General features: G+C 43.4%; 1 protein-coding gene across 1 annotated transcript in view; it reads left to right on the forward strand.

Annotated features, from left to right (window-relative positions):
* The window catches only part of LOC111946341 (oncoprotein-induced transcript 3 protein-like), a 39,343-nt gene that overhangs the window by 635 nt on the left and 17,126 nt on the right, over positions 1 to 21,582 (forward strand). Inside the window, exons 3-9 of the mRNA XM_023948990.1 lie at positions 10,067 to 10,157; positions 10,434 to 10,680; positions 10,793 to 11,022; positions 11,125 to 11,187; positions 11,296 to 11,495; positions 11,574 to 11,699; positions 11,780 to 11,964. Of these exons, the coding sequence (XP_023804758.1) occupies positions 10,067 to 10,157; positions 10,434 to 10,680; positions 10,793 to 11,022; positions 11,125 to 11,187; positions 11,296 to 11,495; positions 11,574 to 11,699; positions 11,780 to 11,964 (1,142 nt within the window). The remainder of the gene's footprint in view (positions 1 to 10,066; positions 10,158 to 10,433; positions 10,681 to 10,792; positions 11,023 to 11,124; positions 11,188 to 11,295; positions 11,496 to 11,573; positions 11,700 to 11,779; positions 11,965 to 21,582) is intronic.

Genomic DNA, 21,582 nt, shown 5'->3' on the forward strand with positions numbered 1-21,582 from the left:
GACGCTAAGCAGGTGGGTTAATTAACTGACCCGCCCTAGGGGAGTAACATGCAATTCTGCCGAGTGTCTGCCCGAAATGCGACGAGTCGCTATTTCAGTCAGACAACTCTTGCAGAAGAATATTTATTTCACGACATCTTTAGGTTTACACAACATCTTTAGGATGACATTCACACATACACTTTCGGGTAACAACCCTCAACACCAAGATCATCCAGAAGAAGAAGAAAATGTGAATGTATAATGTATAATCAGTGTGTAAATAAGATGAGGTGTGTTTTCGGTGGCATTCCATTTTCACTTCATTTCATTTCATTTTCCAGTATGACTGCTATGTGTTTACCCGGCACCATTGACCGTTTGGCCGCTCCCTTCGAGAACCACTCTACGAAGGGAACATTCTATCTAGTGTATCTGCTATGTGTTTACCCGGCCTCATTGACCGTTTGGCCGCTCCCCTTCACCAGGGGAACATACTACCTGAAAAGAGAGGGAAGAATGAAGGGGAGCCAACAATATTACACAACCTGATTCAATTTTAACACCAATGCAGTTATTCCTTCTCATTCGCGGCTTCCACCTGACTTAACATATTCATCATTCAAACCAGACATATTTTTTTTTTCCTTTAAACCGCTAATATTTCATCAGAATTTAATTTAACACATCTCTGAAAGGCGGAAAAGGACCATCTTCCCATTGCTTTTAGCGGAGATGATGGCACATAAAGAGCAGCAGTTGTAGCGGCGCCTATTCTCAGGGAGTGCAGGGTGTAAAGGTCTGACGGAAGACCGCAGGGCAAGCAGACGTCTTTGCAGCACCAGATCAAGGACTGCAAGGGGTGACATCATTCGCCGGAAACGGAGATCAGACAGGGAAGTAGGGGTTCGTAGGTTCGGGATGCAATGCATAGATAAAGATAAAAGCATAATTAGTCTCGGCAAAGAATATAGAAATAACCCAGAAACCGCTTTGTTTTAAATTCTTGATATAAATGGAATAACAGTGCTTTTAAAGAACAGTTCTGAGAAGTGAAATTTAGTTGGTAATTAAGTAAAAGTCCCTTTATGGATTCATTGCACCATAAAACCGCCAGAATCACAAATTCCAGCAAAGAATTGATAGAGAAATATAGAACCTGCAACAAATCTTAACACCAATTTAATGTACACTAATGTAAGAGAAGTAACCTTTGACAATTCCAGAGGGACGCACCTTCAGAAGGTCATCGAGGAGCAGGCGATAGAAAGGTAACCAAAGACCAAGAATATTTGTAGATGAGGAAGGTCATCATCCCACGTAGCAATGGATCGCAGCTCGGCCGGTTATGACATCAGTGGTCCTCAAATAGGTGGACAACAATGCACAGACTATTGAAGTTCTAATTAGCCAAGGGCGTCTGGATACTGCAAAAGAAGAACTTCCGATCCACGAGGGATCGTAGGTTTAAGTATTTTAGCTAGACTGAACCTTAGCATTTAGAGGCAGAGAATAACAAGCCTCTAAAGGAGATGCCTCTAGCCGAGTGTATCTGCTTAAACAGGGCAGATAGAAGACTAATGGACACAAGATTTAACTCTTGAACTAAGCTTGAGAGAGTGTATGATAATTTCTCCGGTCAGGGTTAAAATGGCTCATGGTGTTATTAAACACTACCCAGTCAGCCTATGACACATAAGATTATCATTTCACATAGAAACAGCCTCAATATAATCACCATGGCTGAATTCTCTCATAAATTGTACTATGCAAAAATAAATAAAATCTCATCTAACCACACGATCCCTTACAAACCATTACAGCTGTGAATTCAGGCAGCCGGACAAACACAAACCACTCTACATAAATCTTTCTCCCCAAAACCAGAAGGCGCAGCCTCAGAAGAACAAGTGGTGGGGGAGCCTGGAGACACGACAGTCATTACCATAACAAAACCACTCCAAGCATAGAGAAGGAAAGATCAAACGCAAAACACGAAATCCAGAACTGGAACATGTGGCCCAGGATCGAGCTACCCAGAACAAGAACACAAGATGAACAGATTACCGTGGGACCAAAGCCACAGCAAATTTCAGGTGGCCCAATCATTGACAAATCATATTCAACCAAAGAATGAATAAACAATACACTGCACAAAGCTAGAGATGACATAATGGGGAGCGGCAAGCATCAATGAACCATCCAGATCCATAGAAGAAAAATAAATCCGGATGGGTGGAGGATCATACAGTATAGACAACGTGGAAACCCAAAATAAATTTATCCACATATTCAAAAGACCAGGGATACAGAGGAAATTTGACCACCGAGAAATCATCAATAACTCGCAAAATGAAGGGCACCCATCGCCTATAAATATCCATAGCAGGGCTTCTGATAATAAAGTTGATATTATTAAGACTGCCACGACAGCTGAAAGGTAAACTGACAAACACTTTGAGCGCCAACCGAATGCCAATGGACACCACTGAGAGGCATAGAGGCAGAAAAGTGAGAACATCGGCGACAATAGTCATCCTCAGCCTTATATCCCGTTCGGAGGAAAATCGTGGAGACAGCATGGGCAGATGAAGAAAATATATACCAATCCTGAAGGCGCATGGGGAACCAGGCCACCGATGCCCAGAAATTGAACTGCGAGGCGCAAACAGGTCCATATCAAGAACGTCAACCTGAACACTTCCTAGGGGCCACCCTCAGTGGCGGCTTTGAAAACGATGCCCCGGAAGAATCCATCACATAGCCCCCACAAACCTCCAAGCCAAACCAGAGAGAGAACAACAAATTAACTGCCCAGCCGAGAACACAAGGCCGGGATGAGACTGACACACTCACCAATGCGGCCGACGCAAGTCCCTGAGGACAGGGCAGGACCCACTGGGGTACACAGAGCAGGGAAAAACAGGCGGAGCAGAACCAGATGCAGAACGTGCGGGGGAAATGAACGAGGATCGCCGAGTGAATAAAATGAGCCATAGATGCTGCATAAGAGAGACCAACCATAGGAAAAACGTCCACAGAGCAGAGCCGGTCCAAGAGAGACTGATTCACATTCTGACTAACAAGCAGCTACAACACGAAGAAAATAAACAGAAGAACCGCCATAATAATAAAGCCAGCATCGAATTAAAGATAATCAAGATTTACACACAGCTCCCAAAGAACAAAACAGCAACAGAAACAAAGCTAAAAGCCACAAAATTCAGCCAGCATGAGAAACCTGTTTAAACGAGGACCGCCAGGCTTCACAACCACAAAAAAGACCCCACAACCCCTGAAACAACAACCGGACGACGCAGAACTGCAGCAGAATAGGAATCAGAAGTGCATCATAAAAGGACCACGAAACAAAACTACAATTCCCAGGGTCCTGAGGGGCGTGACGTCACCGAAGTAAACAGGAAGCAAGGGCGAAGCTTCAGAAAAGCAACACGGGAAAAGAACCGCTCACCGTAGTAATTCGGCTGACCACGGCAGACGAGAAGACTCGGACTGTTCCCAATCGAGGGCCACGGACACCGCGGAAGCAGACCCCCTGCAGATGCACGCGACCGTTGCGAAACGAACACGCTGTGCGCCGTCAGCCGCCCGCTGATCGCCGCAAAAGGAGAACAGACGCGGCGAAACGAAAACCCACATCAGAAAAATGGGGATCAAATAAGGACTATTGTATAGTGAGTATTTATGGTCCTAATGTTGACGACTCTTCCTTCTTTCACAGATTCTTCACCTCACTCTCAGTTCACTCTGACTCCACAATCATTATAGGAGGAGACTTCAACCTTGTTTTGGACCCTGAACTTGACAGACTCAGCACAGCAGCAAACCAGCGTACATGGCGGTCTGCAAGTATTCTAAAGCAGTACATGAATGATCTGGGTCTCTGCGACGCGTGGCGCTCATGTCACCCAAGCACTAAAGGGTTCACCTTTTTTTCTCCAGTTCACTATTCACACTCCCGTTTAGACTATTTATTAATCAGTAACTCTCTTTTAAAAAATATTCAAAGCTCCAATATCCATCCAATTATTATCAGTGATCATGCACCAGTCTCTGTAAACATTTCTAGGGAAAAATCCACACCCTCTGGTACAACCTGGAGGTTTAATACGTCTCTGTTAAAGGACCAGGAATTTCTTGAATTCTTTAAAAAAGAGTGGGCAACCTTCTTAGACTTCAACAATACTCCAGACATCCCACCGTGCGTTCTTTGGGAAGCAGCAAAGGCAGTCATGAGAGGGAAAATCATTTCTTATTCAACGCACAAAAAACGCAAAGAGAAAGCAGATTTATTAGAATTAGAAAATAAAATCAAAACCCTGGAGACTGCTTATGCTGCTTCTGCACAGGAACACATTCTGGGAGATCTGAAAAATTTAAAGCTGCAGTTAAATGACATCATTAATAAACAAACACAATTTCAAATACAAAGACTACGACTTGAAAGATTTGAAAACTCTAATAAATCTGGCAAATTTCTGGCTAATCAGCTTAAAATTAACAGAGAAAAATCATCAATCACCTCTATTATGGACCAAACAGGAAATGTCACCCATGACCCGGTCAAAATTAATAACGAATTTGAAAACTTTTATAAAAACCTGTACACACCGCAGATCAATCCGTCAGAGCAAAGTATTGACTCATTTCTTAATAATGTAAACCTACCCAGGCTAAATGAGGATCAAATCACAAACTTAGATTCTCCGCTCTTGCCGTCTGAACTTCATGAAGCTCTGTTACTTATGCCCAATGGTAAAGCACCAGGGCCTGATGGCTTTCCTGCTGAGTTTTATAAAGAATTCTGGGAACAACTGGCACCAACATTTTATAAAACTGTCACATCTATTAATGAGAGCCAATCAATGCCACCTAACATGAACTCAGCCAACATAATTCTTCTTCTAAAACCAGACAAAGATCCCACTAGTCCTTCAAGCTATCGCCCCATTTCTTTAATCAATGCAGATGTAAAAATTATCTGCAAAGCACTAGCACAGAGAATAGAAAAAATCACTCCTCACATAATTCACTTCGACCAGACTGGATTCATCAAAGGCAGACACTCGGATGATAATGTCCGTAGACTAGTTAATATAATAGACTTTGCCACCATTAAAAAACAGGAAATGACGGTACTATCGCTGGATGCTGAAAAAGCCTTTGACAGAGTTAATTGGAAGTTCCTTATTGCTGCCCTCCATAAGTTTGGTTTTGGAGAAGCATTCATCAATTGGATCAAAATATTATATCACAACCCCAATGCATCAGTTAGAACTAATAAACAGACTTCAAACAGGTTTTTTCTTGGAAGAGGAACCAGACAGGGCTGCCCACTCTCTCCTTCTCTTTTTGCTATATTCATTGAGCCTTTAGCTGCAGCAATAAGACAGAATGAGAGCATTATAGGAATAAAAACCAAACACAGCCATCATAAAATTAGTCTTTATGCGGATGACATATTACTGTTTTTAAGGAATTTACATTCTGTAAATGAAACAGCAATGATCATAAATGAATTCTCCTCCATATCAGACTATTCCATTAATTGGAATAAGTCTGTTTTATTACCACTCAACAGGAATATGGAACAAAGACTCACAATTCCAGTTAAAACAGGAAATATCAAATATCTGGGTATCTACTTTTCCCCCAAACTATCAGAACTGGTGCAGCTAAACCACACCCCATTACTGAAAAGCATACAGGACGATCTAACACGCTGGACCAACCTGCCTCTGTCCCTTATGGGCAAGGTAGCCACGGTTAAAATGAAAATCTTACCCAAGGTTAATTATCTCTTCTCAATGATTCCCACACAACCGCCATTAAAATGGTTCAAAACATTAGACTCATCCATATCAAGCTTTCTATGGAACAACAAACCTGCAAGAATTAGTCTAAAAACTTTAAAATCTGCAAAAAGCTGTGGAGGATTAGAACTACCTAATTTCCACAAATACTTTCTTGCAAATAGATTACAATATATCTTAAAATGGTTAAAAAATAATCCAGAAACCAACTCATGGTTAGACTTGGAACAGGTGTTATGTGGAAAGATCAACCTGTCACAGCTACCATTTATTAGCCAAACAGTTAAAAAACAGGATTGTTTCAAAAGCATTAATATAAATGCCACCTTAACAGCCTGGTGGGAATTTCTCAAAATATCAAAATCATCAATTCAACCGTGCAAAATGACACCCATCTGGAACAACCCGGACATCCTTATTAACAAAAAAATGATTCACTTCCCAGCTTGGCAAGCAGGGGGCATAAAACAACTAGAGCACGTAATTATTGATAGAAGATTCATAACCCCCCAGGAACTTCAAGACAAACATGGAATAAATAACTTCTTGGAATATCAGCAACTTAAATCAAGTATTACTAAAAAGTATAAAATTAAAGACGACGATTTAAAGCTACCAGATGTAGTTACCACTCTGATTAATTTTTCAATGAATAGAACTCTCTCCAAAATATACAAACTTTTATGTAATTTAGATAACAATATTGCCCTTCCAACAAAAAAATGGGATGCAGATTTGAGCATCAGCACAGATGAAAGCTTCTGGTCAGAACTTTGTCTAAACACCTTTAAACTGACAAAAAGTCCAAATCTGCAGCTAATCCATCTCAAAACTCTTCACAGAATTTACTACACTGGACAGAGGATGTTCAAGATGGGTCTCAGTAACTCAGACATTTGCGAGCACTGTGATAATAATCTACCCGACAGCTACATGCACGCACTGTGGTTCTGCACTCCTGTCCAGGCTCTCTGGCAGCAGGTATGTGCCGATTTATCAGTCTGGCTTAAGGTTTCAATCACTGCCTCACCGTCACTTTGTGTGCTTGGTGACATGAGTGCCATCGATATAGAAGAAGGATTAGCATCTATCATTTTCATAACTCTTTGTATTGCCAAAAAAACTATTTTAATAAATTGGAAAAACAAGAAAAATATAAACATAAGTCAACACAGAAATCTGCTGTTTGATCATATCAGCTTGGAAAAAATGTCAGCCCAAAGCTCAAGTAACTTTGAAAGAATTCAGTCTCTCTGGTCTCCTGTGGTTGACTCCATGACTTAGGGGGTGGAGGGCCTGGTCGTCGCTGCTCCTTGCCCTTCTGCCGTGGTTTGGGGTGGGGGTCGGGGCTTCCGGTGCCTGGCGGGGGCGGTGGGGGGCTCCGTTGGTCGGGGGGTCGGGTCCGGTGCCTGGGTGGGGCGGGCTGGGGCGCTGCGTGGTCCTCTGGGCTTGGGTGTGGGGGTGCGTGGTGGGGGGGTGGGGTGGTGGTCTGGCTTGGCTTGGGGGGGTGGTCCCTTTGCCTGTGCTGGGGGGGGTTGGCGGGGGGCCCTGCTCGGGTGGGGGGGCCCAGCGGCGCCGGATGGGCTGCCCATCTGCACCTGGGGCTGGGATCGGCCCTTCCCTGGCTCTGGGACGGGACGGGACAACCCTCTCGGGGCCCCCGGTCGCTCTGGGTGTCACCCGCTTCGGCTGCGGGGTCTGGGGTGGGGTGGGGTGGGGGGCTTGTCGGCCCTGTCCTGTGGGGGGGCGTTCTGGGGGGGAGGGGGGGCCCATTATTAGTACGGGTCGGGGGGGCTAGCGGGTCGGGGTCTCCGCTGAGGCAATCAGTGGTTGCCTCGGCCGGTTGGCCTCCTCGGTCCCGTCGAGGCCTGACCAGAGCTCTTCTAGGGCCGGCGTCTGGGGGTGGGGGCCTGGGCTTGCTCCGGGGGGGGGGCGACGCTTTCTGGCTCCTCTCTCTCTGTGTGGGGTGGGTGGTGCCGGGCCTGGGGTGTCGGCGCCTCCGGGGGTGGGCCCCTGGGCTGGGTGGCCCTGGCCCCTTTGCTGGGGGTGGGCTGGGGGACGGCTGTTTGACCACCGGGGGACAGTCTACCAGCTGTCCCCAACTTACCCCCTTCCTTATATAACCTCATATTAGGGTGAGGGGGTGGGGGGTTTAGCCTGCGATGCGCCTTGGGGGGGGGCTACTTGGGAGTGGCCCCCCTCCTATGGTTGCCGTATGGAGTGGGCCCCCCCTCTTTCGGTTTTATTTGCACCTTAGACACGTAGGGTCCTTGGTAGGGGGGGTGCTTGGACATCACTGCCAGCAAGCAGCAGATGTCCTCCTGGCACCCTACCCGCCAATTTTAACCGCACCTTAGACATTTAGGGCCCCTTGGTGTGGAGGGTGAGGGGACATCACTGTGAGTAATCAGGAGATGTCCCCTTAGTGCCCTACTCGCCAATTTTAACTGCACCCCCCTTAGTACACACACCCCTCCCCCTTCAATATATACATTCAAACATAAACACACACACATGCACACAAACACCCTCTCAAACACCCATACACGCACACACATTTTACAAGGAAGGTGGGACCTGGGTCCATCTGTCCCCTACCCCGTCCCTGGTGGGGGGTGTGGGCCCCTTGGCGATGGCGGCCGTGTCCCTTGGGTGCCGGCTCCCTGGGCCCGGCGGTGCTCTCTCCGCACGGTGGGGGGGTTCATATTACACCTGAGCCGGGGGTGTTCGTGTCCCTGGGGGGTGGGTCCTGGTCCTTGCCCCTGGGCGCTGGGCCCCGCCAAACTTCCAACATGGCCGAGCCTGGTCGGGCCATATTTATAACATCCCTTATGGGCCGCCCTTTTTTCCCCGGGGTTCCCCCCTCCTGGGCGGGGGCGGCGGGCCCCTGCCTTGCTCCTACCTGGACCAACCGTGGGCCGGGTGGGTGGCTGCCTGGAGTGCGGAGCGGGTCTCCCTTGGGGGGTCCTGGCTCGTACCTGGGGTCGGGGCGGGGGGATGCCCGGAACTCCTGGGTGGTGGTGGGGTGCTCGTCTGGGGCTGTGGGCGTCCCTCTCCGGTGGGGCCCTGCGTTGGGCTCTTCCGGCGCGGCGGGGGGCTGCTTTCCTGGCTGGGCTGGGGCGGCGCTCTCTTTCCCTCTGCGCCTCCCTGCTCTCTGGCTCTGGGGGCCTCGCGGCGGTCCTGCTGGCCCTGGCCTGGGTGGCGGTCTTGGTCGCCCGGGGGGCGGTTGTTCCCTGCCTGTTCCCGTGTGGCGCTGGGGGAATTCCGGCTGCCGCTGCTGCTGCGGCGGGGGTATGGGTGTGGGGGTGGCTGGGCGCTCCTCCTCCTTCTTTTCACATTCCACCATCCATTTTAGAAGAACATAAACACTCACCCGAGCACAGGTGTTAGCTCACCTTTGCACTAATAGTTTGCATGATTGAATGAATGAAAGATTTCACACTAGTTGGTTTAAAGGCATAAGTATGCGTTCGTGAACACTATCTGTTTTGTGTGCATGTTGACATGTGGACATTGCTGCGGCTAGCAGGTGTGTTGATAATATTTGAGTGTGTGTGAACAGGCCCCGCCCTTTTTGTACTACATTTGAACCGTACCGTAACGATAAACAACCAGTAAACCTGCCTGCTCTATGCTGCTTCATGGTCTTACCCCCCTTCCCCTCCTATTATCACCCTCCTACCCCCCCCTCTCTCTAACGTCCCTCTCTCTTGTTCCCCTCTTTCCTTTTCCGTCCGGTCCAACACCAAAGATTTTCAAACATGATTGAAATTAATAAAGTTTGGCCTCAATTACAAAAGGGGTTTATTCAGACATACCTTTGGTTTGTCTGAAGATGAATAACCCCTCTTGTTAGAATAAAATATGTCCAACACAAGAGGCCCTCAGCTCTCATCTGTTTGCCTAGCTGTTGGACAGGACAAGTTGAAAAAAAAAAAAAAAAAAAAAAAAAAAAAAAAGAAAAATGGGGATCATCCATCCGAAGGACGGGGGGAACACAGCAAGACGCCGAAAGAGAAGGAGACCCGCGGCGCGGAGACCGTCAAAGAATGAGCGCTGAAGGTAAGAGAGAATGAACAATTGTACACCTGACTTAAATAGGACGCTAAGCAGGTGGGTTAATTAACTGACCTGCCCTAGGGGAGTAACCTGCAATTCTGCCGAGTGTCTGCCCGAAATGCGACGAGTCGCTATTGATGATACAGCCCAGTCAGTGTGTCTGAACTGTTGGATTTGTCTCCTTCATTTCTCAGGCTTTGGGGTGAAACCTGGAACTACACGCCAAAGTCTTGACGAATGTACTTCTCTGATATGCAGCAACACCAGTGTTAGCTCTACAAGCAGGTGTGACTCACTAAGCAATGTGACGGCAACAAACCGTAATTACATTCTTGATTTGAATTAAATATATTGCAAATCGTCTACTGACCAATTTTGCTGGTGTGCACCTGTTCATTTGTATAAATGGGTATTAGATCTCATTAAAGTTCATCAACAAATAAACACGAGACACATAAATGTTTGTCTCTGGCTTTGAGGAGCTTCAGAAAACAACACAGTGCCCTCTAGTGGCTGCAGGCCTCAGCTGTGGTTTACAATGACGTTTTTTTTCTTCATAAGCTCCATCAGCTGCTCGGTGAAAGGACTCTGCACAGTGACCGGTCCCACCGTCATTGACTTCAGAGGACAAATGAACTCAGTGTCAGACCGGTGTGAGTACACTCTGCTGCAGGATCAGTCTGCTGGATTCACTCTGAAGGCTAACTTTCTGGAACGGCATCGCAGAGATGTGAGCTTTGTGGACAGTCTCACTCTGGACTTCAGTCAGGGTGCTGACATTCAGCTGCTACAAGGACACAGAGTCCTGGTAAGCTGCCTAAAACCTCATGAGTTGATCTCCTCCACACCTCCTCTGCTCTGAAGATGATTGAGGAGATTTACTGACTGTTTCCTCCTTCAATCTGTCTGCTGTCCAACAGGTGGGAGGCTCACCTGTGACCCTCAGTGGTTCAGTCCAGACGTTTAACGGTGTTGGTCTCTCCAAGGACCAGACTGGAGTCACTGCCAATATTTCACTGAATGGTTCACCTGTGTCTGTGTTCTTTGATGGAACCACAGCTCAGATCTACATTGATGTACCTGTCAATGTTAAGGGTCTGTGTGCAGACTCTAGCAGTTCCTCATCTTCAAGGCTGTCCAGTGACTCCAGGTAACATCTGATCCCAAAGTCAGAGTCTCACTGATTGCTGCTCTGCTGCTGTTTGATGAAAGATTAGAACAGTCCTGACTGTGTGTTGTTTGTCACCTGCAGCTGTCAGCAACAGTATGTAGACCCTGCTGACGACACCATCAACCCCACTACTGTGATTGCACAGTAAGCAGATTCCTCCATTCATCTTCAGTGACATCAGTGATAAAGAACAAGTATAAATAATCATCTGTTTAACGTTTTCTCTGTTCTTCTCTTTCCTGCATTGAACAGGTGTAACATCCTGAAATCTTCACCATTCTCCTCCTGTAATGCTGTTGTTGATCCAGAGTCATACATAATTGCCTGCAGAAATACTTTGAACAAGTATCCTGCAGTGGACGGTCTCAGGTGTCAGTTCCTTAAGGCCTACGCCAAAGCCTGCCAGAAGAGTCAATCTACCGTGCAGAACTGGTGGACAGCAGCTAAGTGCCGTAAGAACGTTACAGAAATGATCTTTGTTTGTCAAAGCCCCTACATTCTCAGAGTAACACACTTGTTCTTCTCTGCAGACCACCCTGAGCCCATCTGTCAGGACAAATGCAGTGACCATGAGTTCTGTGGAGATATCCACGGAAACACTGACTGCCGCTGTAGAGCCATTTATGCCTCACAGTACACTGAACAGAACAGACTGGGTATGTCAGCTGTCAGACCTGATTATCAGAACTTAAAAAGGACTACATTTCATAGTTTGACTCATTGTTCACATGTTCAGGAGGTCCAACTGTCTGCAAGGACAACACTGCCTCCCTCACTCTGGTGGGTTGTCTCCTGAAGGAAAACGGCATCGACTACAATCACCTACACCTCAATGACAAGACCTGCACAGGTGTGATGGACCCCGAGAGTCACATGCTGAAGTTCAGCTTTAGCAGTGACAGTTGTGGAACAGAGGTCACGGTGGGTTTCAACCTCCAATTCTTTATTTTCCTGAAAAACATCTCCTCTCTGCTGAGCTTCTCCTGCTGCTCTCTAGTTTAAGCCTTCATGGAAACAGCCAGCCAGCCATATGCAGACAGCAGCACAGTACATGAGGCTCAGAGGGGGGAAGGGTGGAACAATCCACCAGCTGCAACATGAGGGCGTCTCCAGAAAGTGCTCGGGGGGGATGAGTTGTAAGAAGGACGAGGGGGGGATGGGGGGGGGTCAGTGTCAGCTTTTCACTGCTGCAGTTTTTGCACTCTATGGAAGTGAATATGTTTTGGTAGAGCCAAGGAAGGCAGCCCTCAGCTCATTGCGGGACTCTGATTAGATTAAATTCTTCTGGGTGCCAGCAGGTCGTTTGTTCTGTTGGCTGTTTCCTTGACCGGTCTTGCAGAATTCAAGGCAGACTGAGCTGAAAAGTGGGCAATTTAGACCAGTCTCCGATCGGTTCGGGCAGAAAAACGCTTCAAGTTACCATCCATTTTCTGCAAAAGTTCAAGTATCGTGAGCACTCTGCTTAAGGGGGCAAAACAAACACAGAGCTTTTGATCCACTTGTGAAAGTTTCTCACTGAGAGTCTATCCTCGAAGAATCTTTCCATAGAGCTTGGACGGATCACTCTCTCCGTCTTCCGCTCCTGAACTGCCCGATAAATCAGAAATCCTCCAATCTCAATTAGGAGGAATGTAATTATCAAAAATACGTACAGGTACACATCTTCAACAATTTCCACAGACAGCTGGGAAAGGCACACCAGCCCCACGGATCCAGGGGATCCGCCTGGGCAGGAAGGGTTCACTTTCCTGTTCCTTTGTGTGGAGAAAACTTCCATCCATCCATCTTCTTATCCGTTTTTTCCTCCTGCCGTTTTTTCTCCTGCCTTCGCCACTTGTGGGCGAAGGCAGGAGAAAACTTTGTCGATCAAATTTAGCGACCAGCTGATCAGATCCATTTTCAGTTACCCAAAAGGCAGAAGTTGCAGAGGGCTGAACAATGCAGCTCTGAGGCAGACAGGACAAAAAGCCTTGGGAAGGGCTTACACAGGAGGAGCGAGAGGAAAAGTGTTTGTCCTTGATGGGAATCAGCAAGGAATGGGCTGATTGTGGGTGAAAAATTGTGAAAACATGTATGGAGCATGCAGCTGGACTACACAAAATATCAAGGTCATAGACTGTTTGGTAAGAACTTAGGGTGAAATTGTTGATGTGCATTTGTTCCTATGGGAATGCTGAGGGCAACTGGTTGTGGTGAACACTTATACAACACATAAGGGTAAGATACAGGAAAATAGATGAAATGTACATGTGTCGGAAAGACGATTCAATGTCCAACCCAAATCCTACGAACAGCACAAAGAGCCCATTAGACCTCCTCAAGTGATAAGTGTGCCTCCTTTACATGCACACCCTGTACATAAGTATTCGTCCTCGGTCAATAAGGAGCCAGTACTCATACCCTACTAACAACTAAAAAGTAGCGTAAGTGCACCAGACAACAATGTCACCAGTATGTCATACATGAGTGCAACTTACATTGTCCTCACAAATACTGCTAATAATAATAACTACACACATTCACACAGAACAATGGTACATTCTATTTTCATGGTGTCCCTTAAGGAGCCTCAAGGGAACAGCAAAACACACTTGTGCCCTTTTAAGATGCAGCTCCTCCTCTCTATGACCCTCCATGGACCCAGACGTCTCCAAGACCCACATTATCTATACAGCTCAACCTCCCACAGAGGTGCATGTTGCAAAGGCTTTAGGAACTTCTGTTAATTTTCATTCATTTCCGTTTCAATTGACAAAATACTTTTGATTTACTTCTGAACATTTGATTCCTCAGACCAACAACAGCCAGGTCATCTTCACAAATGCAGTTGTGACCCGGAACAGCTCCTCAGACCTCATCACTCGTCAGGATAAAGTCTTCATTGAGTTCTCCTGCAGCCATCCTGCACCTGAACTGCAGAATGTGGCCTTCAAGATTATAGATAAGTGAGTACTAAATTAGAATAAAAATGTCAAAATTATGAACTGGATTATGAGTTAAAGAATCTTCTTTGTTCTTTTCAGCTCTGTGGAAGTTGTCCTCCAATCTGGAGAGTGGCACTACAGCTTGACCATGAAGGCTTACTCTGATGCTGCCCAAACCCAACTTTTGGGTCCAAACAGTGATGTCAGGCTGAACCAGAAGATCTGGATTGTGCTGGAGACCAACGGTCTGGATGAAGAGGTGGTTTCTGTGGTGACCGACTCCTGCTGGGCAACCAGTGGGAACTCACCCAGCAGCTCTCCCAGATATGACCTGATCACAGACGGGTGAGACGATCAGAACCTCCTGCTTCAAGGCAACCATCTTAAAATTCTGACAATAGTTTTTTTTTTTTCCTTGTTTGTTAGCAGCTGTGCAAATGCAGAGGATGGAACAGTTCAAGTGATGGGAAATGGACAAGGAACCTCCAACTCCTTCTCCTTCAACATGTTTGAGTTCTCTGGAAAGGAACCTTCAGAAGTCTACCTTCACTGCCAGCTGCAGCTGTGTGTCAAAAAGAACAACAGCTGTGAGCCGGTACGTATCCATGGAAACTTTACTGAATAAACACGTTTAATGAGAACTATGAGGACAGAAAATGTTCTAACGTCTGAACTTTGTCTTCCAGGGTTCCTCTGGTGCAGCTAGAAGACGCAGATCTCTCAGATACAGACGTGGAGCTCCAGCCTTGATCAGCATGGTCTGGACTCCTTAGGTAAGACTAGTGAACTTTACCAGAAGCAGCAGGAAGGTCACATGATAAAAGTTTAGCTCTTTTTCTTGAAGCATCTTTCATTCATTTTTAAATTCTGTTTCCAGGTGATTTCAACAGAAGCGTTGACCTTTCCTGACTTGATCCTGGTCCTGAACCTGAATGTGTGAAAGATTCTCAGTTCTTGTTTCTATGAATTAAGTTTTTAATCAGAACTTAAACTGTTGATTTTAGGGATGAATTCTGTAGAAAATACAAAACTTTATCCTAGATATTATATTGGTCATCTGATTGGTGCCTTAGTAATGACATGGGAAAGGGAAGTGTGTGAGTTTCCTTTAGCTTCTCTACAAAATCAAAGGATGTACTTTAAGTCAATCTGAGGAACTCCCTGGAGAATTAGCATTGGAGGATATATTATTGAGTAAATAGTCTAGAAATGTACAACTTTTGGGGTTTTGACTGGTTAGATTTTGATGTATGTTAACTCTTTTATAGAAGAGAAGCTCAAAAAGTATTTCCAAAGAGTTCCTATTACACTGGTGTTTACTGTCTTTCTATTGGGTCGTGTACATTTACCATCTAAACCACCCAATTCTGCTTCATTTGAACTGGTCCTTTTGGTTGATTTCCTTTTAAACTTTTAGGGCAAAATGTATGACAATAATGGCATATGTTTGTGTTTTTGTGGTTGTTTACAGTTTTTCAGCAATAATAATAAAACGTGTGGTTAAAGAAAAGTCTGAGTTTTCATCTCTGTGTTCTCACTACCACCACAATTCTTGGTGTTGAGAAGGTCGTCTTTTATGTTTACAATTAGCTGGATCTTTGACTGTATAATAACCCATAATAATTTACATTTCCACTGAAAAAAACAGAGAGGAAAAAATGCTTAAACATGTGAATCAAACTCTTACAAAAGTTAGTAAGGAACGTTGGACAGATGTGTTTTTAGAAGTGAGCAGTGATTGAGCTGTAGCCATTCAAGGACGATGGTTCTAAATGGTTCCTTTATCTTTTGGTGAATGTCACTCTTGCTGCTGTATTTTTTTATTTTTTTATTGATGTCTTTTTTGCTGTCGCAGATGAGAGAATTTCCCCATCGTGGTATAAAAAACATTTATCTATTATTGGGCGCTTATCTTGAGATAATCTACTCTACTAAAAAAAAACAACATTTTTTTTGGTCTACATAAGATTCAAAAGTCTGAAAACTAAAGGTATAAGCCTTAACAAATAGAGAGTGTGGGTGTGATAATAGAAATAAAACACAAAAAATATAAGTAAACCAAATGGTTTCCAGAGGATGGCTTAGGCCAGAAAAGTGGTTATTCCAGAATGCAAGGTTAGACTATAGAGCAGTAATAAAGACCATATGTCTGAAAGTGGATGCAGCAGAATTAAATATTAAATCAAAGGTCACCACTTTGGAATTCAACTTTGATGTGTTGCCAATAAATTTCCACCATAACCACCTAACGGGCAGGGAAAGCACTTTGTGTTATACTTTTATATGAAAAGTGCTTTATAAATAAAGTTTGATTGATTGATTTATTGAGCAGGGAGACTTTGGCCCCGCCCATTTCAGTTGCTGCATCACAAATTGGATTTTTTTTCAAACTGTGCATTTTTGTCTCCTCTGATTTTAATAAAGAAATACTCAGAAACACAATTTTAATCTTAAATGCCTTCATTTATATCCTCCATCATAAGAAAAATGCTACAAAAACATGTTAAAAACACCAAAAACATGCATCACAAATTTTTTTCAAACTGTGGATTCCAGTCAGACAACCCATGCAGTAAGATATTTATTTTCACATTCTTTTAGTTTTGAATAAGGCTCCGTTAAATTACATAAGACAAGATCTCCATAAAACTTTAGGGTAATAAACCCCTAACGGAGCTCACAGATGGAAGACGTGGAGGAGGGTGGGGCGACGAACGCAGCGCTTGCGGTAAGGAAGAGAATGAACAACTTGCACACCTGGACTTAAATAGGACGGTGAACAGGGGAATTGATTAACTGAACCACCCTAGAGGAGTAACCTTCCAGAGTAGTCTGCCTGAAATGCTCCCAAGGTCGCTCGCTTTTATCTGCTCTAATTTTAATAAAGAAATACTCAGAAACACAATTTTAATGAGAAAAATGTTACAAAAACATGATTTTCATTGGTGTCTGTCTTTAAAGAGAATATTTCTGACAAATTAAAAAGTATAACTATATATTTTCATTATCGTTCTAATTGCTGGTTAAAACTGTGTTTGAACTCTGTTTGACCCGTTATAATGAGTTTGAAGCTTTGCATGCTGACATTCCGTTGCTCTTCTTGCTTGCAGGAAACTTTCTTCAGGAAGAACAGAAAAAGTCAGATATGCAGCAACCGTTGTTCAAGACGACACAAACTGATGAAACTGGAATTCTACATCAATCCACGATCGATCCAGCATTGTTCATGCTTAGCACAAACTAACAAAAAAGTGTACTAACATCAAATTAATTGTCCAAACCTTAGACTAACACAACCCATGCAGCTAAGGACATCCTGAACTAAATGTAAGGAGCCATAAACACTTCAGAGTAGGTGGACAGAATTGTTACAGAGGTTGTTTCTGTCACTGCTCTGCTCACAAGAAACCTTAGAATTTGGTATTTAGAATTTGTTGGAATTATGTTAATTGCGTGAAACTTCCACTCTCTCCTTCTTTCTGTCCAGTCCAACTTGTATACAAGCTAAAATAAATCAAGTTTAACCTCAAATACAAAAGGGGTTTATACAAATAGAAACCTCTTGAGTCATCTGTCGCCGCTATCCTCGCAGGAAATCTAACTCGGGCCTCTGACCCTGTTTTTTAAACTGTCTTGTGTTTTCAGAAACCTTGAAATAACCCATCATGCCTTGTTTATTTTTTTTTGCTATATAACAGGTTTTTGAATTTCAATCAGTAGGCTTTATGCTGTTTTTCCCTAAAGATAAATAGCAGCGTCCATTTTAAGTCACTTTTAAGTCATTGACAAGAAACATACAGCCATAGAATTTTTACCATTCTAGTTTGGATTTGGATCAATCAGATTTTGAACCTCTAAAACAGATTTGAAAGGTTTCCTCTACAATCAACTTAGTGACTGTTGTGTTTTAAGTGAACAGAGGCTGGTGCCCAGATCCTGTCAACACATCTTTATTAAAGGGTGGTAATTGATGCATGTACCTGTAAACACTAAACAGATCGGTTGGGTTTCCATCCCAATTAAAAGTCAACACTTTGGAATGCAACTTCGATACGTTACCAAGAAACTTCCACCATACCCAACTAACGGGCCTCAACTGATCAGGTAATGGTTTAGAGAAAGTTGTGTAAGGTGGAAACACGGGAACATGTTGTTTCATGTCTAGTTTCTACTAGATTCTATAATAATGGTCTTAATGTCATGTTTGATATTTTCTCTTTATAATAATACTTTTTTTGTTAAAAGTCCTCTGGAAAAGCATTATCATCCTGCTGGGATAAAAAGTACCATGTTCATTACAATAAAGTAACCGACGAATAATCTCAATGTCCCTTGTTGTATCAGTGACTTGTTGTATCAGTGAATTATAATTGCAAAGAACATGTCATTGCGACTCTATTAAAAACCTCTGTAAATTGATTATTAATGCACCTTTATTGTGTTTCTCCTGTAAAATAAAGCCTAAAAGTCTTAGTCACTTCCCTTTTTTCATTTTTATTTTGAAGGATGTTTCTGAAATAAAAATGATCATATTCCATTTTTATTTTATTCTCTTATATTCTGCAGAAATCAGCTGTAATATGCCAGAAACAAGATTAATAGAACTATTTTTTCTTATTACTAATACAGCCATGACTGTGTAATTGTAGACGTAATTTTAAAATTCCTGACAATGGAAGGATTTTCTGCTAAATACTGAACCAAATCCAAGCAGCTGATGTGGGCAGAGGGCACAGGCGTCCATTCCAGCTGCTGCTAAAGCCTGCAGCCACTAAAGGGCGCTGTTTACCTAAAGTTAAACATTTTTAATTGAACACTTAAGAACATAGAACCATAATTTAAAAAAAAACTTGAAATAAAACAATTGACTTTTATAATTGAACAAAAGAAGATAGCAAAAAAGGTGCATACAATTAAACACAAAGGTTTTCATAAAACTTATTGTCTTTTGAAAAGGAGAGAAAAATTGTCCATAACTTTAATTTTCATGAATTTCAATGAAAGAAAATATAAACAAACCTCCTTTTGGGAAATATTGAGAAGGGTTTTTGTTTTTGAAAATGAATTTAAAACTCGCCTGGTTTTATTAAAAAATTAAAAACGTAAATTGTGTTTTTTTAACCCTACTAAAACAAAGAATTTAGAAAACTATGAACATACATATAATCAATAAAAAATGCTCAATTGTTTTAATGTTTTCAACAGAAAACCTTTAGGTGCACATTTAAAGTAGAGTCGGTAGTTTCCTGCATAGTTGAGAATTTTCCTCCTTTGCTCTTTAAAGCTGTTTTTGGACAATGAGTCAGTTGGAATTGTGGCCGCGTTGCATCCTTTTGTTTAAAATGTTGCAAATACCTTTATAAATCCCTGCTTGTTCAAAACCGACAGCTTTTTATTCTTTCTTATTTAACCCTCAATACTTCTTATTGGAGAACAAAACAGGACGTATTGTAATTTGAACATTTCATTTTGAGGAATTGATAACAATTAAAAATGATCAATCTTTAGTAGTTTGGGGCCCTTTTGAAATTTGTTTTACAATTTACTTTCATAATCTACCTTTTAAACTGTATTTGTCTTTAATTCTGAAGCAGAGAAAAGCGGCTTTGTGGTGATGTGCATCACTACTACTGTTGTTGATTGTTCATATCCGTCAGTTTTGTTACAGTTTGTGTATTATTTCAGACGTTTGTCTGGTTGGACTTCCGTTAAATGCATAAAGGCCAAAGAGTTATTTTTGCTGTTTCCAAAGAAATCTTCCTTATTAAAGAGTTAACAAAAGTCTTCATTAATGATAGAATGTTTGACTCACAGGCAGATTAAAATCTACCATAGAATGAGCTTCTACTTCAAACCTGTTTAGTTTGTATATGTTTTTTTTTCAATAAATCCCTTTTTCCGACAGTCAAAAGAAAGCCATTTTAATATGTTTGTAAGTAAATATGTCAGAAATCAGAGCTCTGTCTCCCCTTCTGGTCACCAGCGGGAACCATCTCCAGATTACCTAATGGACTACACCTCCCAGCAACCCCAGCGTGCACTTCCTGGATGCCACACACCTGACTCTCATTCACTCAATCATCACAGTCTACTTAAGCACTGTACTGAGCCTCACTCAGTGTGAAGTATTGTCTGTGCCACTCTTCCTTCCTTACTGAGCCGTGTATGTGGATCTGATCTTCTGTTTCTGACTCAGTGTGCCTGCCGCCTACCCAGACTCTTGCCTGGATCCTGACTACCCCATCCGTTCTCTGATGCTCTCATGCCTCTTATTGACCCCCTGCCTACCTCAACCTGATTTAGCTTTGTGAAGTTTTAGCTGGCAAAGGTAATTTGCCATCTCTGTGACGGGAGTGTCCCTGCCCCAGGTGGAGGAGTTTAAGTATCTTGGGGTCTTGTTGATTGACAGGCGGATCGGAGCAGCGTCTGTAGTTATGCGGTCACTGTATCGGTCCATTGTGGTGAAGAGAAAGCTGAGCCAAAAAGCAAAGCGGTAAATCTTCGTTCCAATACTCACCTATGGTCATGACTGAAAGAACGAGGTCCCGAATACAAGCGTCTGAAATGAGCTTCCTACATAGGTTGGCTGGGCGCTCCCTTAGATATAGGGGGAGGAGCTCCGTCACCCGCAGAGAGTTCAGAGTAGAACGGCTTATCCTCCACATCCAAGGGAGCCAGTTGAGGTGGCTCGGGCATCTAGTCCAGATGTCTCCTGGGGAGGTTTTCCAACTTCAATTTCTGGTGTTTTAATCGGTTATCAAATGTTGTCTGTGAAAATGATTACAAAAATAAAATAAACAATTTTACTTACATTTTTTACACTTAGTCCCATGTTATTTAAAAAAAAAACATTCAAAAACATGCTTGGCCTTACTTTTTTAGTCCATGTGTCAGTCCTTCTCCACAAAAAGTTCTATAAAGTCTTCCTTATTTTCCTTTAGTTTGAGTTTTTCCCTCTCAATGGAGAAAGCCGTCCTTAGTCTGTTCTGTTTCTGCGGCACCAGTGTAGCTAGATAGCAGTCAGCTCACGTCTGCCCTCTGCTGGTGAGGCGTGCCTCGCCTAAAGGCTTTTCTGTGGGCCTAGAGCAGTGATTTCAACGCACGTCTCTGTTAACACGGAGTCCTGCAGTCAGACAGGAGGCACAGCAGCTTCAGAGCCTCTGTGATCGCACAACACTCAAATTCAGTGATTTTAACCTCAGAAACTGTGGAAAACGTGTTGAGCTGATTGAAAATGTATTTTAACACAGATCAGTGGAAAATAATATTTACTTAATTTACCTTTTTCTATTTTATCAAGATTTAACAGGTGAGGCACAGCCTCAGGTCACTGTCTTTGGATTGGCAATAGAGGTAATGTGCAAATACTGGGTTGTAATTATACATTTAAAATTGACAAACCTCTGCTGGATCAGATATGGAGAATAAAATGAGGAATATTGTTTTCTCTTTTTTCTGTTTTATCTGAACACAGTTTGATCAAGTTTCACTAAAAACAGGAGGTCTTTGGTTTGCTGCATGTTGGCAGTTGTTCTTTAAAACTGGCACCAAAATAAAACAAACCTGTTTTCAACTCTTCAGTTCTCGTCAATTAAAACGTTCAGACAAACCTGTC

This window comes from Oryzias latipes, chromosome 18, assembly GCF_002234675.1.
Source record: "Oryzias latipes chromosome 18, ASM223467v1".
Classification (NCBI taxonomy): domain Eukaryota; kingdom Metazoa; phylum Chordata; class Actinopteri; order Beloniformes; family Adrianichthyidae; genus Oryzias; species Oryzias latipes.